The 16,696-nt window shown below is 43.3% G+C and overlaps 1 protein-coding gene across 1 annotated transcript; it reads right to left on the bottom strand.

The window, feature by feature from the left end:
• Nucleotides 1–10,294: 10,294 nt before the first annotated feature.
• Nucleotides 10,295–10,907, bottom strand: LOC133925999 (uncharacterized). The gene has a single exon (XM_062371734.1). It carries the CDS (start codon nt 10,761–10,763, stop codon nt 10,503–10,505), a length of 261 nt encoding a protein of 86 aa, XP_062227718.1. The 5' UTR covers nt 10,764–10,907; the 3' UTR covers nt 10,295–10,502.
• Nucleotides 10,908–16,696: the final 5,789 nt, after the last annotated feature.

The raw sequence follows: 16,696 nt of genomic DNA, 5'->3' as shown, positions 1-16,696 counted from the left end.
GGATGGAAATAAGGTGAATCAATGAGAGAAATCATACACTGTTTCTTGCAAAGTAGCTAGACTTCGTTTGGTTAAGCTCCAGCCAATATTTTGATAAAATAATCTAATGCTAGTCTGCTAGTAATACCAGATGCTAATTTTTGTTGGGATTTGTTTGGGTTCTTGTTCGGAGGTAGTAAGGATTAGATAAGGCGTGGAGTCAAGCGATCTGTTCGCTATCCTATTGTGATCAAATCCATCGTTCAGAACATCCGACTTGATCGCATGCTGATCGATAGAGGGAGCTCCATCAAACTCCTCTTTGTCGACATGCTGGACACCCTGCAAATCCCAAGATGCGTGTTGAAACTGTCTCCCTCCCTCCTTAGGATTACCCTGGGCTCTTCAGCTAAGCCCTTAGGGCAGGTCAAGCTGCATGACACCTTTGACTCGCCAAGTAACTTTAGGACCGAAAATGTCGTGTTTCATGTGGTGGAATTTGGGACCACTTATAACTTGATCCTGGGGCGACCAGCGATGATCTAGTTCATGGTCATCGCCCACTACGCATATTAGGTGATCAAGATCCCTGGTCCGATCGAGGTCATCACCATCTTTGGCAACGCAAAGACGGCCATATACTGCAATAAGAGGAGCCTCGATATGGTCAAACTAACTTCCGGGTTGCATCCAAAGAATGCTACACCTAGTGGTCACCCGGTGAAGGTTCACATCGCCACCAGTCAGGACGAGTAGATCAAGACAATATGCCTTGACGACTCTGACTCGACCAGGACGGTCCACATAGGGGTCGGCCTGGACCCTAAATAGGAACTCGCGCTCATCACTTTCCTCTGAACGAACGTGGATGTCTCTTCGTGGAATCTGTCTGATATGCTCAAAGTCCCCATGGACGTGATCGAGCATAAGTTGTCAATGCGATCTGATGCGCGACCTGTTAAATGAAAAGCACGTCGGTTCGCAGCTAACTGAAAGTAAGCACTTCGTAAGGAGATCGACAAGCTCCTAGAAGTAGAATTCATCCGAGAAATACAGTACTTAGAGTGGTTGGCTAACCCAGTCATGGTTTGAAAATACAATGGTAAGTGAAGGATGTGCGTCGGCTTCATTGACCTCAATAAAGCGTGCCCGAAAGATCTCTTTGCTCTACACCGGATCGACCAGCTTGTTGAGTTAACTGCTGGTAGCGATCTTCTAAGCTTCTTAGATGCTCATTCGGGGTACCACCAGATCAGCATGTATAGGGAAGATGAGGAGAAGACTGCTTTTGTGACACCCTTCGGAGTCATTTGCTAAGTAAAAATGCATTTTTGTTTAAAAAGTGCCGGTGCCACTTACCAACATTGTACTCAGCTCATTCTTAGACCACAGCTCGGTAGAAAAATTGTGGCGTATGTTGATGATGTGATCATAAAGAGTAGAGTCAGGGACAACCTGGTCGCAGACCTCCATAAAACGTTCGACAACCTTCGGAAGTACCACATGAAGCTGAACCTTGAGAAGTGAATATTTGGAGTCCCATCAGGGAATTTTCTCGGGTTCCTCATTTCCAGACGAGGAATAGAGGCAAACCATAACAAGATTAGAGCCATCGATTGGATGAAATACCCGACCAGGCTAAAAGAAGTCTAGAAACTAACATGATGTGTGGCAGCTTTGAGCAGGTTCATCTCAAGGCTGAGAGAGAAGGGGCTACCACTCTCCAATCTCTTGAAGAAGAGCGATCACTTCCAGTGGACCCCAGAAGCGAAAATGGCACTCCAAGATCTCAAAAGGTACTTCTTCTCCCCTCGTGTACTGACCGCACCTTGACTAGACGAGGAGCTCTTGCTCTATATTGCAGCTACCCTATAGGTCGTGAGCGCGATAAGAGAAGGTCTTTAGCGACCAATGTACTTCGTTAGTGTCCTACACGACATGAAGGCTCGGTACACATAGGCTCAGAAACTGCTATACGCCATTTTGATGGCCTCTCATAAGCTTAGACACTTACGAGATGGGACAGATGGGTAGTGCCCCATCCCGTAGTATTAATTTCTATGAAGTGGGGTGTTACGGACCGACTTAGCACCACGCAACATATAGGACAGTGTCTGTAGAACAACTAGGCAAGTGGACGGTTTGCATGCGGACTCATGGAAGACTGGGACGGAACGGCTTAGCAGATGACCTTGCGGCGCACGGCGAGGAGTCAGGCAGGCTACCAAGGTAAGGTAAGAGCGGAGGAATCCAAGAGGATGGGACGAGCCCTACAGTACCACCGACACAAGGTGTGGCGTGCATGCTCCGCGTGATAATGTCCTAAGAAAAGTACATCTAGCTAATCATGGGTCAGCAGAAAAAGACCCACTTATAAGTTCTCCTTCTCTTGTTTATAAAGAGGAGAACTAGTCTAGCAAAGGGGAACTCATCTGTAATCAGTTTACAAACACTAATAACAAAATACACAGGGTGTACGGTTGTTATTCTTTGGAAGGCCTGAACCTGGATAACCACTGTGTTCTTGAGTTCATCACAAACACACGTACACCGCAAGCGTTGTTGTCACGTCCCAAAAATGCTAATTTTGTAATTAAGCATGTGTAATTGTTATCGCATGTGCTTACACGTGTTTGCCTATCAAAGACTAGTTAAACATGTTTCAAATACCTTGGAGAAGGAAAGAAAATATAAGGAGGTTGATAAGGGGAGACTTAGAAAAATTTCAGCAAAAGAACCCCATCGCGGTCTGACCGGGGTCACCCGCGGTCTGATCGCCAGGTATGCTGCCACGTGGGCTGCCATGTGGATTTTCCACGGTTCGAGCGGATCCAGTCACGGTTTGACTGCCAGCAGACAGAGGCTCGGATTAAGTAGATCGATCGCTTTCTTTTGCTCCCTCCCTCACGTGCACACTCTCCCTCATTTTTCCCCCAACCGACCAAGAGAGTTGGTGGAGAGGAGGAGCAAGGAGGGGAGGCCAAGGAGGAGGTCTCTGGTGAGCTCACCCACCGGAGGTGATTTTCCCCATCGAGCCCGAGCTCCTCAACAACGTCTTCTTCCTCCTCAAGTCGTCCACCACATCCCCAACGGTGATTTCGAGCTCCGGCCATTCTCCAACCTCCACGATCGGACCACAGGCTTGCTAGGACACTGTGAGCACCCTAGACCCCCTCCCATTCCTTCCCCATAGCTAGATCGACCGGATTTGAACTCATCGAGCTCAACAATGGCCTCTACCGCCATTACAGGCAATAGGCGAGTTTCGGTCATTTTTGACGTGTGCTTGTTATCCTACGCGGCAGAGGAGGTCAAGATAATGCTTTAGGTCCAAAATCCCCACCCAAAAGTCACCGGAATCATCACCGATGAGCTCACCAAGTGCTCCTAGCCGAGCACAGTGGTCTGACCGTGTTTTTTAGCGGTCTGACTGCCGTTCCAGGAGTCGGATCGCACCTCAAGCCGGTCTGACCTTCAAACCCCAAATCTCTCTACACACTAGTGATCTAATCGTGTTTTCCCATAGTCTGACCGTCACTCCCTACAGTCTGACCACCCTTATTGGCGATCTGACCGTGGCAACTCAGATAGTATTGTTTCAACGTAGTTCACTATTTGCTGAAACTTGTAAATTCATAATAAATTCTCCGTAGCTCTAAAACTTATGAAACAAATTTTGTTGGTTTCATAATACCCTAATATACATATTAAAAATATCCCCATCCATGAAATAATTAATTAAATTTCTGATATAAATTAATTAGGTTGAGGCTTCGTTAATTCACCATTAATTGTTTTCAAATTCAAAAATTGTGTAACCAATTTTGCTAGTCTTCTTATGACTTGTTATAACTAGGAAAAATATTTTATGCATTATAAAGCATATTTTATGGCATTTAATCACATACATATTACAGCATGCATTGTTGCTCTTAATTCATGATCATCATTGCATGCGTTCTTCCTTAGTGAATGAAGAACCGGAGCATGGTGCGTTCATGGTTGAAGGTGACGCCAACCTTCCGGAGTTATATGAGTGTTGTGCGGGGAGTATCAGGCAACAACTAGAGCAACAAGGTAAGCATCTAAGCATATCGCACCCTTTGAATTGAAGTGTGAAATCTAAAATTGATAAGATATGCTCTATGTATGTTTGCATGTATAGTGAGTCCATATCGGGTTTATATGGGTAAAACCTATGTTGATTGCATTACCTCTACCTTGAGTTGTTGAATATCCACATCTTTGTAGCTTTGACGATATTGTTGATGTCTAATTTACAAGGTCATTCGAAATGCTTAGCGATGCATAGATCACCGGTAGAAGTCGAGTGGTGGATTTTTTCATCGCTCATGAGCTATAGGTTTAATTAAAGTTCACTATAATAATATTAATGATGTTGGTTGGGTGAGTTGTGAGCATGAGACGAGATGTGGGCGGTGTTAGGGGTATCTTCTATCTCGAGGGAGTTCCTCGGGGTAGTTCAGGAGAGGAGCCTGGGCACCATAGACTGCTTTGCATGATTTAAGTACCGTCCGTCAGTGCCGTTGGCTTTAGCACTTTTCGTACTTACTACATGTCGCATTATGCGAACGACAAGCCGAATACCTTTGTAGCTGTGACCTTTTGGGTGCGAGTCGATGATGTGAGCGGGCGGGCTTGTATGGGTATCCAATTTGCTCCAGGAGTAGTTCTAGATGACCATCGCACCTATCAGCATATGAGCAAACGGTTAGGGCTTATTCAGAAAGGTTGACTCTTACCCCCTTGCATGGGCTTGTGTGGGCACGTGACTCGTATGGCCCTTGAGTCGTGTAGGTAAAGAAGTACCCCCTGCAGGGTGTAAAAATAATTCGAATTACCGTGCTCTCAATCATGAGCATGCTTCTGTCCATTCGCATCAGTCGTAGAGTTACTGAAAGGATCGAATGGCCCAAGAGAGGGGGGGGGGTGAATTGAGCGCTAATTAAAACTTCTACCGCTTTTTAAAACAAATAACAACCTTAGCCTATATAAAAGTGAATGCAACTACGTGATTTAAACTAGGACAAGGCAACTAAACAAACAAGATAACTAAGAGAGAGAACGATAAAGAAAGACTTGCAAGAACAAATATACTCAAAGTAAAATGCGGGAATGTAAATAGTTGGAGAAAAGAACACCAATTTTTTCCCGAGGTTTCAAGAAGTTGGCACTTCCCCCTAGTCCTCGTTGGAGCATCCATCAAGGATATAGCTCCTCCTTGAGTCACCAAGACTCGAGTGCTCCCTCTTGATTGCCCATTCTCCATCTTCGAATTGGCGGGCATCAAACCAAGTACATCATCTCTTCCCGGGGCTCCCACAAGTCCTCCAAGAGCTCACCGAGAACACCTCCGATCACCAAGACCGTCTAGGTGTTTCCAACCACCAAGAGTAACAAGCTTCAAGCTTCACTTGACAAAGACCAAGCCTAGACAACAGCTAGATGCACACTTGTTACTCTCCAAGCACTAAAGATGTCCTTAATCTTCAACTAAGAACTTGGAATTAATACAAGTGCTCTCTCTTGCTTCTAAATGACACACCAAGTATATGAGCTGCTACAGGGTCGCAAGAGCACCAAATGAGTAGGTATTTATAGGCTAAGGATCAAGAATTAGCCGTTGCCTAACAACCCAGAATTTTTCTTAACGCCGGAAGGTACGGTGTGAATAACTCTCTCCACATCGGAATATCCGGTGCTAATACCTCTGACAGGATAGCCGTTAACTGTTCCATTAGCCGTTAAAGATCCGTCGTTTCATCCGGACTAACGTCGGATCATCCGGCGCATTGAAATCGGCCAGATGATAGTTTGCAACATTTCTGTATAAAAACATCCGGCGTTTATCCGACCATACGCCGGACCATCCGGCGTGTAGAATCACGCTGAGACTGCACTGCAAAGATTGCTTCGGCGATCTCACCACTCGAACGTCGGACCATCCGACGTGGACTTCAACAAATTTTCAACTCAGAACTCTTAGGAAATTGCTCCGGTGCTGACAACAATTTTGGCGCCGAACCAACCTGACCAAGCTTAAGAATTTTGCTATCCTCGACCAAAATAAACTCCGGTGAGTACACTCGTCATACAGAGGATCATCCGGTGTGTTGAATTTTCGTTGAATTCATCCAATTCAAACAATCTTGAGTTCTAACTTCTTGGACACTCAACCAAAAGCTTGTATGAGCTACCTAGCTCTAGAACTTCACAAGTGTGCATCAACTATGTCTAGACTCATCTAGGTCAAGCTACAACTCTTAACCCCCCTTTATAGTACGGTTAAAAGACTAAAAAGAAATAGAACCTATACTACTCTAAGTGTCCTTCATCTCCTTGTGACACTTAGAATTAGAAGATCCTTAATCTTCATGCACATGTCCTTTGATCGTCCATATAAGCGCTTAAAGGGCTAAGAGTATCAAAGCATCATTGTGAACTAAGTTTTTTCTTTTTCTTTGATATCGTTCAAAACACATATGTTAGTCACAATGATACAGTTGTTATTAATCACCAAAACTCTTACCACTTACCTAGGGGCCTAGATGCTACAGTTAGGAGTGTGAGACGATATTATGGATGGTCTGTTGGAAAATGTTGATGTTGCCTATTGATGTATTGCTATATTTCTATTTACATTTATGTGCAAGTGGTTGGTTACAGGGTATATTGGTTAAGCATAGGTGCTCACACATATGTGTCTAGATTGCTTAAGCATATTAATGTACTTAACCTTGTGGCCTTTTTTCTTACTAATGGCTTAACGTATGATCCTTGGAGTCAAATTATTTATATGTACCCTATATGAAATAAGTCTTGTGAGTATCTTCGTACTCAGCTGCTCTACAGGTTTTGCAGGTGAGGAATAGGCGGTGTTTGACTACTTCACACTTGTCGAGGGTGGCGCGCATGAGTAGGCAACTTCTCGCTGGTCACGCTTTTGGGGTGAAGCCTAAAGGCATATGGCTTCACCCATCTTTTGTAGTCTATAGCTTTTATTTCCACTGCGTAGTTCTCTTTTGGCTAGGAGTTGATTATTTTTAGTTTTCTCCTAAATCTATTTTGCTGTAAATTGTTAAACTTGTTAATGCTTAAGATCTTGCAGTATAATTTAATTATTCGCTCTTTATTAAACTTGGTTGTGATTGCTTATGTTGGAAAGGTATGTGTTCCGATCTTAGGCACAAAATACGTGCCAGGACTACCGGGATAGTATTCTAGTTAATCGTTGAAGTCATGATTCAGTAAATGATTGACTTAATGATTAGTTAGAATATTTTTTGGACGGTTCCTCATAGTTGTTCACGCACCCATCGATCGGTACACCCCAAAGTCATTGTATGGAACTAATCCTCGACAAAACTTGAAAGAATGGGAGCATTGCTTGCCACACGTGGAGTTTGCTTATAACATTGCAATACATTCTACTACTCACATGTGTCCATTTGAAGTTATCTATGTGTTCAAACATATTTCTCCGATCGATTTGTTACCACTCCCATTGTAGGAAAGAAGTAATCTAGATGCTTCAAAGTGTGTTGCATATGTGAAGAAGATACACGAGAAGATCAAGGAATAAATTGAGAAGAAGGCCAAGTAAAATGCAAAGAAGGCGAACAAGCTTAGAAGGAAGGTGTTGTCCAAACCGGGTGATCTGGTTTGGATACATCTCCGCAAGGAGCATTTTCTAGAAAAGCGCAAATATAAGTTGATGCCATGAGGTAATGGACCATTCAGAGTATTGGCCAAAGTCAATAACAATGCATACAAGATCGAACATCCAGGAGAATATGGTGCAACCACAACATTCAACATTGCTGATCTCACTCCCTTTGTTGGCACTGAAGAAACAGAGTCGAGGTTGACTCCTTTTCAAGAGGGGGATGATGATGATGACATCCCAACTAACACTACACCAGCACCGATGACACAAGGCATTCAAGGACTACACAAAGCCGGACCAAGAAGCTGTACCAAGAGGTGAACTCACTCTCATTGAATCATATTTTAATATCAACAATTATATACTACCTAAATTATGTACTTTAGTCTTGATTAGGTTCACAAATGAAGAAGATATGGTGTTCATTGTCTGCTAATGAATGCCTATAATTCCAAGAGTCATGTCAGCCAAATTGTTACATTTCATCATGCATAATACCTATGGATAGAAATATTATCAAGTATACTTTCATCTCCAATAAACGGCTCGTCATTTTGACTTCCCAATAAGAGTTATGGCTATTTTTCTAGAGACTGTATTGAAGTTGAAAGTGTTGCGCGAGACTCCATGAGATTGCTTCTTGGAGACCTTAGAGCTGGCTAATTTTCTAGGAAACTCAAAGGTCCTTTCACACCCAACTAGGAGGGTTATTTCTAGTATAAATATCTCATGTGTTTTATCATTTGGGGATTTTTGTTTTTTAAGAAACATGAACCCCTTTTGTTTAGCTATGTGCTAGCAAATTTCAGAGAGTGATCTCTACCCTTTGCTCTTGTGGTTTCCTTCGCAAAATCACATAAGTGGTCATTCGATGACTCCCAATTGGTATTTATGTTCCGTTTGATTACAGGTTGTGTTGGTTAGTAACTTAGTGTGTGATTGAACAAATTCTCGATTGTGGTTGTCGTATAAAGACAGTGGTTGGCTTTGAGTACATTTGTCAAGCTACATGGTTATTTTGGCTGTTTACAGCTAGTTATCCTTACTTGTTGATCCTACATCGTGAAGATAGAGACCGCCCCCATCATCCAATAAAAATGCATATAAATGGAGCATGAAATGATGATTAAGCGAATACAAGACCATTTATGATAATATCACATTAAATGATAAAAATACATATAAATATAGCATTACAAAGGAACACACTTTTTCACCAAGTAACCTAGGGTTAGAAATAATTTTAAAAATTATTACGCTATATGAGGGAATATTAGTGATTTTTTCATAATTTTGGAAATTTCTTTGAGGCCTAAATTGCTAGAAGTTCTAAAAGTAGTCCTTTCAGAGTTTTTTTATTTTGAAGCCTACCCTGAGTGTGGAGTTAATACTTTTTAAATGGATTCATCATGAATTATAGGACTTACCCAAAAAGTTTCATAAATTTTGAAGTACGGCAATCCTACTATTCAAATAGAGAAAAAGTGAAGTAAAAAATTTAGAATATGATGAGTATTGCTCATCCGACTCGTTTGTCACTCACGCCTGCCAATCGGCCCCATGTTTAAAGATGTGTAAAGGTATCAAATCGGATATCAACGTGATCACTTTGATCACACCATATGTATTAACATGACTAAATTAAGAGTCACGCTAAAGATTTTATTGTGAAAAAGTTGTTAGTTCTTGAAAAAATTAATTTCTCAGATGTTGTTATTAAAATATTAATTTAAAAAATAAAAAAATCCACCGCCGCACCAGCTTCTACTCTTTTTTTAGGGAAGCACCAGCTTCTACTCCTCGGAGGGCGCGTCACTCATGGACCGTGCTAGCAAACCCATGTCGATTACAAATTTACAATGTAACCCATGGAAATCAGGTCATCTCTTCCCTCTTTCCAGCGCCCAAATTCTTATTGATTTTTAGAACACAGGCCCATCAGCCCACGGCGAGACACGATCAACTAGCGATATTTTTTAAAAAAAATCAAAAAACCAAATATATACGTCTATTTTAAAAATTGCAAATCTAAACCCTTATCTGTCAACTTTTCACAGGTTTAAAAATAAAAAATATTGTGTTTCAATATTCTCATAATTCAAAACACTATCAAAGTCATTATGAAAAAATCTTAAAAAATTCTGTGGTGTGGAGGATGCTATTATCTAGCTCTCTGAAAAAATTTAAACAAAAATATGACTTGTACAATGAGAAAAAAAAGACAAATTTTAAAGATCTCTTGAAAATTGTTTTTTAATTTCATTAAGATCCCTGAAATGTGTCCCTCTTTTTTTATCTCATTGCATATGTAATTGTTTGAGTTCAATTTTTTTGAGCTAGATGATAACATCTTCTATACATATAATTTTTCATAACTATTTTGATAGTATTTGAATTTTAAGAGCATTGTAACATAATATTTAATTTTTAAATCTTTATGTCGATCTTCCAACGGACAACACAAACCTAGATTTACAATTTTTCAAAATGAATGTAAATATTTGCAAATTGTTTATTTAAAAAATATAAAATAAAAAAGTTCATCAGCTAGCTATTCAGTTGACTGACTAAAGTCCCTGAGCATATCGTAGGTGCATAAAGTCGTATAGAAATGGAAAGCCGACGCAATTCAGAATCTGCCTGTGGTTACGATCCACCAGGACTAAGAACTCCATTTTGTATTTGCCATGTAAACAAAACCAAACAACGAACAGTTTTGCATCGCGTTGGAACAACTAAACAAGGATGCTAAACTGTCGATCACAAACATGCACCACACGCTATTGTATTGGAGTATTGGACCGTGGAGACCTTCGAGACCGGTGGGTCAGACGGGTCAGTTGGGGCCCCAGAAGAGCAGGTGCATGAGCTTCTCCGTCCTCTGCATCTCCGCCTCCGCCTCCCTTGCCCGCTGCTTCCACTCCCGCTCGGCCTCACACGCGCGCACCCTCGCCCGCACCGTCGTCGCCGTCGTCTCAGCCTCGGCGCGCTCGGGCTCCGCCTCCATCTTCGCGTCGTGCCGCCCCGTTGCCGCTGCCGGCTCCGGCCTCGCGTCGCGCAGCGAGGCGCGGAGGGCGTGCTCCCGCCCGTTGCACATGCCGCCGCAGCCCGTCCACCACCACCCGGCCTACGCGCACGCTCCTGACTCTCCTGCGGCAGTCTCGTGTGGCACGCTACGCTGCTGCTCCATCTTATAGAGCCCTGCCCGATCTCCTCAGCCAGACGATCGACGTGGACCGGGCGGGCGCACACCATCCATCATCACCAGACCCGGCTCCGCAAACGGGTGAAGCGCGACGTGCCAGGCGTCTGCTGGTCTCCGGGTCAAATGGCGAGGGGCCCGACCCATGGCCAGCGTGCGGTGCGGACCGCGCGCGCGGGGGGGTGTAAACGGTGGCTGCTTGGGAGGAGCGTCCACGGTTTTGGCTTGCCCCGTGCGCGTGGCGCGGCCGGTTACAACCGGCAGCGCGAACCCAACGAACGGAAGCCACTGCAGCCAGCGGGTGCCGGCGTGCGCGGGTTTATAGAAAAACTCATTTTTTATATATGATATGTGTACTTCTTTGTTCTTATCTAGGCACGTCACGTTATTGAATTAGAAATAAGAAAAATTTATAAAATCTGATATCGTAGAAAAACTTATTTTTATGTACGACACGTGTATTTCTTCCTTCTCATCTATACCGCATCATGTTATTAAATTGGAAAGAAATAGTATGAGAGATGATCTTTTTTCAGATCTTTGTGTGAAGTGTCTCACATAATTTACTTCTCGGCGAGAGGCTCGTAATATCGAAGCATGATTTGCAAAGATTGATATTTTAATTATCATATCATTCATATTAATAAAATATAAAATTATCTGAGTTAATAATTATAAATTAGGTCATAAATAAACAATGCTATTTTTTATGGTGATTAAAAAAATCAAGTGGCTCCCGACGCGGCACCGGCAGCCAACCTGCAGGCACGAGAGGGAGACGGCCAGTGACATGGCATGTTGTTTCGAGAGGACAGAGGAGTCTGCACGACGGACATGCTCTGCCCACTACATCACTGAAACCGCGCGCGTTCTCCACCGGCCGGCAGATAAGCAGATGGTTTGATCGATTGAGCTCTAGTGAACGTGTTTGTTGATTCCGTCGTGTTTGGCGCGTGCCTAATTCCTCCTCTGTGAACTCTTTCTCGTATCCCATGGCAGATACAGCGTGCAATTCCTACACGGCTAGAATAACATGCAGTAGTTGTTCAGTGAAGACCTAGTATATTAGAGGCTTTGAACTCTGGTTAGCAAGTCACCGAAGCAGAGAGTCCCATGTAGATGAAAGAAGTAGAGAGAACATGACTAGAAAAGGCACCAAGGCCTCCGCCGTCTCGGTGTCCCTGTCCTCGTCCCAGAGCGCGAGCAAAGGCACCAAGGCCTCCGCTGCCGGCAGAATCAGGCCCAGGCGCCCGGAGGAGAAGCTGCACAAGGCGTACCACCTCGTCTGCTGGGGTCCTAATTAGTTTGGATTACTTATCCTTTTGTGTACTCCCTCCGTTTTTTAATAACTCACACCATTAACTTTCAGAATCCATATTTGACCGTAAATTTTTTACAAATACACTTGTAAATTATTTTAAATACATCACATTCTTAATGTACTTTTGATAGCAAATCTAACAGTATTATTTCCATCTTGATTACTTAAATATTTTAAAAGTTATTAGTAGTTAAAGTTAAAACATTTGCGATCAATAGTGACAAATATTTAAAAACGGATGGAGCTTGGCATGGGATTTCTCCTCATCTTGTCCATCTCGTTCTCATCCATGGTGTGTAGATCGAGATATACTGTAAATTTTCATGTGCTCCGTCGTGTGATTGCGATGAGAATTACTGAGTGAACAAATGGAAATGAAAGAATTGAGATCTAATTACCTCTTGCCATCTCGTATTGGGTCTAAACTAATCTGATTGCATCAATTCTAGCTCTAATCGATTAATACCTTATCGAAGCGAAAGCATGAATACACACTAGAGCCTGAGCCCCCACGAAGCCACTGCATATAGATCCCTTGGGAAAGAGCCATGACAGGGTATTGTATGGTTGAGGATGCACAGTGCAAATCGGCAATGAAGCCGCGATAGGTGGCAGTACGGCGTGGACGACGGCAGCAGCCTTCGTTGCCCTTCAGCACCCGTTCCTTTGTTCCACACTACAGCCTATGATTGAAATATATACAGTACTATGATTGAGTGACAGATCCAGAGTACAAAAATAGGACTCTCTCATCCTCCTCTTTATTTTCTTCCTCTTCCAAACGTAAAAATTATAGAAGGCTTTGACAGGCTCCCAAGTGCACCGGGGTAGGGGAGCTTGCCCCCGCTCCTGGTGGATCCGCCGTTGCTATGTTTCTATGAAGAAATTTACAGACGGATGTACGAGTGTATATGAAAATACAATCCTATACAAATTAGCAGCATGCAGGGAATAAAATTTTGCTAAAATTTCGATGAAATTTTGCAAAATTTAGGGGTTTCGAAAAGGAATGAAATAATTAATTCTAAAATTTTCTTTCACTGGCATGTGGAACCCATATAGTTGAGGATAAAAAATAACAGAAAATTCAATGAAATTTCGCAAATATGGGTCTTTTCGAACAAAGGGTTGCACAGCAGCATGCTGCCTAGAGGACGGTGCACCCGCAGCATTGTTCACCGAAAAATGCGCGACCTTTACGTGTATTTCCCGTCGACGCACGCACTTTTCTTGAAGCGATCTCTCACTTGGCGCGCATGAATTGAAGTGCCGCCGAGCTGATTGACCGGCCGGAGAATGGCAAGGCTTGCAGAACAGATCGAGGAAGAGGTTGTACGGAATGGAGCAAGCAGCCAAGAGGCTTGTTTTGAAATGGCTCGAGGCGCGAGCTAAGCATATCCCGTTCAGTTCTGCGCTGCCAAAGAAAGGAAGGTTGCCGAGGGTATCTGTGCTTGCCTTCGTTCCATGAATTGCCAGCGCGGGAAGCAACCGTACGTTGCTTGGTGCCTCCGAATTGGTCACGACGACTTGCTTTGGGGCTCCTAAAACCGACGCAGGGACGTGCATGATCCATGCTCGCGTCGTGGTTGAATTTTCATTGTTGCGAATGCAAGTCGTGGCTTGCGTTAACTGTTAACTGCCTCGAAGAATATTCCGCGGCCAAAATAAGAACGGCACGTGTCATTAGAATTTCATTTTTGGCGGCAGGAAATTGCGTTTCTATTTCAGGGGTATGGATGGAGCAATCCATTTCTCGCCATGCTCTTCAGGAGTTGGGACATAATGTCGCGCGGGCACCTCTATCTCGGCTATTTATTTGTGTTGACATTCGTGTTGAAGGATTGGATGAAAAAAATATATATGAGACAATTAACGAATAGATAAAAAGAATGGACAATCAGCGTACGCACTATGTTGCTTTTCCCGACATACCACCCTAAGAATTTACGGGTGTATATTAGCAGAGAAATTCCAATTTCACACAAGCTCTAAGAGGCATTGCCAACCGAGTAAGCTTTGAGGCTTTGGAAATTGGAATAGCCAGAGTCCATAAGGAAGCTGCAACTGATTAGGAAAGTACACATCAATCGCATTTAGCAACAGGCAAACAGAGTCTTTCTAGCCATAGTGCCACATGAATTAAAGTTTGTCAAATACACTATCACAGGAGCAACAGGTTATATTATATACATCTAATGTGTACCTTATATAGTTCAGGTCAAATTGTAAGGAAATTAGGAATGAGATAATTTTCACAGTAATAAAAAAGAATAAAGCTATAAAATTTTCACATTAATTTAAAAAAGAAAACATCCTAACACAAGGATGTATCGAGAGTCACCGACTCACAAGATGGATGAAGGCGCTCTCGGAAAGAACATATTGTTGAGAGATGTGCCCCATGGAAGATCTCAGCTGTGCCCAGGAGGACCATACTCACAGTTCAACTCTAGGCACACAAGCATGAAAAACGATGATGTAACAGAGTTAGTGCTGATAGAGAGAACGAGATTTTGGTAGCATGAAAGGAGGCACGAAGATGGATGGTGTGGATATCCCGATGAAGTCATAATGTCTAGCAGAGAGGAAGCCACCAGCATCTTTTGAATGAGACATGGCAAATAGGGTGCAGGTTTTGTGTTAGGCTACCTCTTTGGTTACCACACGCCTGGACTCCTCGTGATCAATTTGGTCACGTATTCAAATTAGTCATGTAATTACATTAGCCTCGTCAAACTATATATCCATAACACATCACATCCAAGCATAATGCATAAATGTCATCAAGTTTACACCATCGCCCCTTCCACCGGTCAGCCAGGTGTAGGAATGGATGACCACAAGGAGGAAGAATAAGATCCCTCCTTGCGTGAGCCAGCTAGTGACGACGATTCTGCCAACAGCAAGGAGTCTGTGGCAGACAACATCGTCAACTTGAAGGGAGACGAAGATAACATGGCTAGAGCCTTCGAGCAGATGCATGAACTCGAGCTGGCCAACCATAACGACATCAATCTAGCAGACGAGTGGCGTGAGGACCACGCCTGAAGACAGCTCCACCAGCCTAAGACAGTAATACTAGCATCATGACACGAATGCATTGCTCAGTACCAGTGTACCATTAGATCATCATGTGTTTAGTTATCCTAGCAGTGTGCAATATCTATGTATCTTATTGTAGACCGCACAAACTACTCCCATGTCGTCCATTGTTTCCCTCTTCTGCTATCGTCACCACCTACTCCCACATGCCGTCCCATCGCACGATTTGTCACCCCCACCCCCCTCCTTCTCCTCTGCACCACTGCAATCGATTGCCTCCACCGTCACCCAAGCTCACCCTCGCTAATGAGCACATCTCCCTCCCTTATCTTCCTTTCTCACCCAAGATCCCCTAATCCTAACCCTAGTTGAACCCCTTATCTATCACCACTGTTGAGCCAACCTACCACTGTGGACTTCCATCTAAGCCTGCTGGACTCCGATGAGCCTCCACCACCTCGAACCATAACCTCGCCGGAGTGGGAGGAGACTCATCCTATGACAAATCGGGTGCAGATCGTGCAGCCATAAAAATTTGATCCAAATATATAGCTTTGCCAAAAAGAAAGTAAAGGAAATCCGCAGTTCATAGTAGTTGTCGCGTTATAAATGCACCTACAGGTCTGCATATAAGGCTACTCCCAGTGCAAGGTATCATGCATATAAATGAGGTGCCATGTAGGATTTTTTGCTGATGTGTCAAGCAATTAAAAGAGAAAGGAGATGGTAGTATCTTATGGAAGATACAACCCTGACTCGATATCCAATTCCTACGATACCATTCGATACTGTACTGGGAGCAGAGCGGTATCCATGGTACGCTTTTCCCGTCCCACACGTGATCCATTGTGCCTACAGGGATCAATTGTGCATCTCATTATTTTTTCCTCTTCTGTTACCCTTCCATTCTTTTGTAGCATCATGGCAAAACTGCCACCATTTTTTTCCATCAGCCTAGTCCTAGTGCCACCGCTGATCCCTTCCATCCTTTTTCCTCCTTGCTCGTACTCCACACCGTTCACCTCCATAGTCGATCCTTCGTTTTTCTCCACTCGATCTATCCTCAAATCCATTGGACATGTGAAGAAGAAATCAAATTGATAACCTATTCACTTGGCTAGTATTTTATACACTTCGACCGTATCATCGCTGATTGGTACATTTGCCTGTATCACCGCTACACAGAGCTCTTTAACTCGTGATGGAACCACAAATTAATAATTGCTGTAGAGGAGGCAAAAATAAAATAGCACCAGAAGAATCTTTCTAGAAACAATTCTAGATGTGCCGTGAGACCGCACCACAGCACAAATACAAATGTTGCTTGTTGCACATTGATTGTTGAATGCGATACATCATACATTAGCATGGATTGTTAAGCAATTCCTTCATGAATTCGGCAGCACAGGCACAACATTCAAACCTAGCATAGACCAGTCAGGTGGGAAATGCGGCCCGTATGTGC

Source organism: Phragmites australis, chromosome 8 (assembly GCF_958298935.1).
Source record: "Phragmites australis chromosome 8, lpPhrAust1.1, whole genome shotgun sequence".
Classification (NCBI taxonomy): domain Eukaryota; kingdom Viridiplantae; phylum Streptophyta; class Magnoliopsida; order Poales; family Poaceae; genus Phragmites; species Phragmites australis.
This window is presented reverse-complemented; position numbering and strand designations above follow the sequence as displayed.

Coding starts and splice junctions, on each gene's coding strand:
- LOC133925999 (XM_062371734.1), bottom strand. CDS start 10,763: ATGTGCAACGGGCGGGAGCACGCCCTCCGCGCCTCGCTGCGCGACGCG.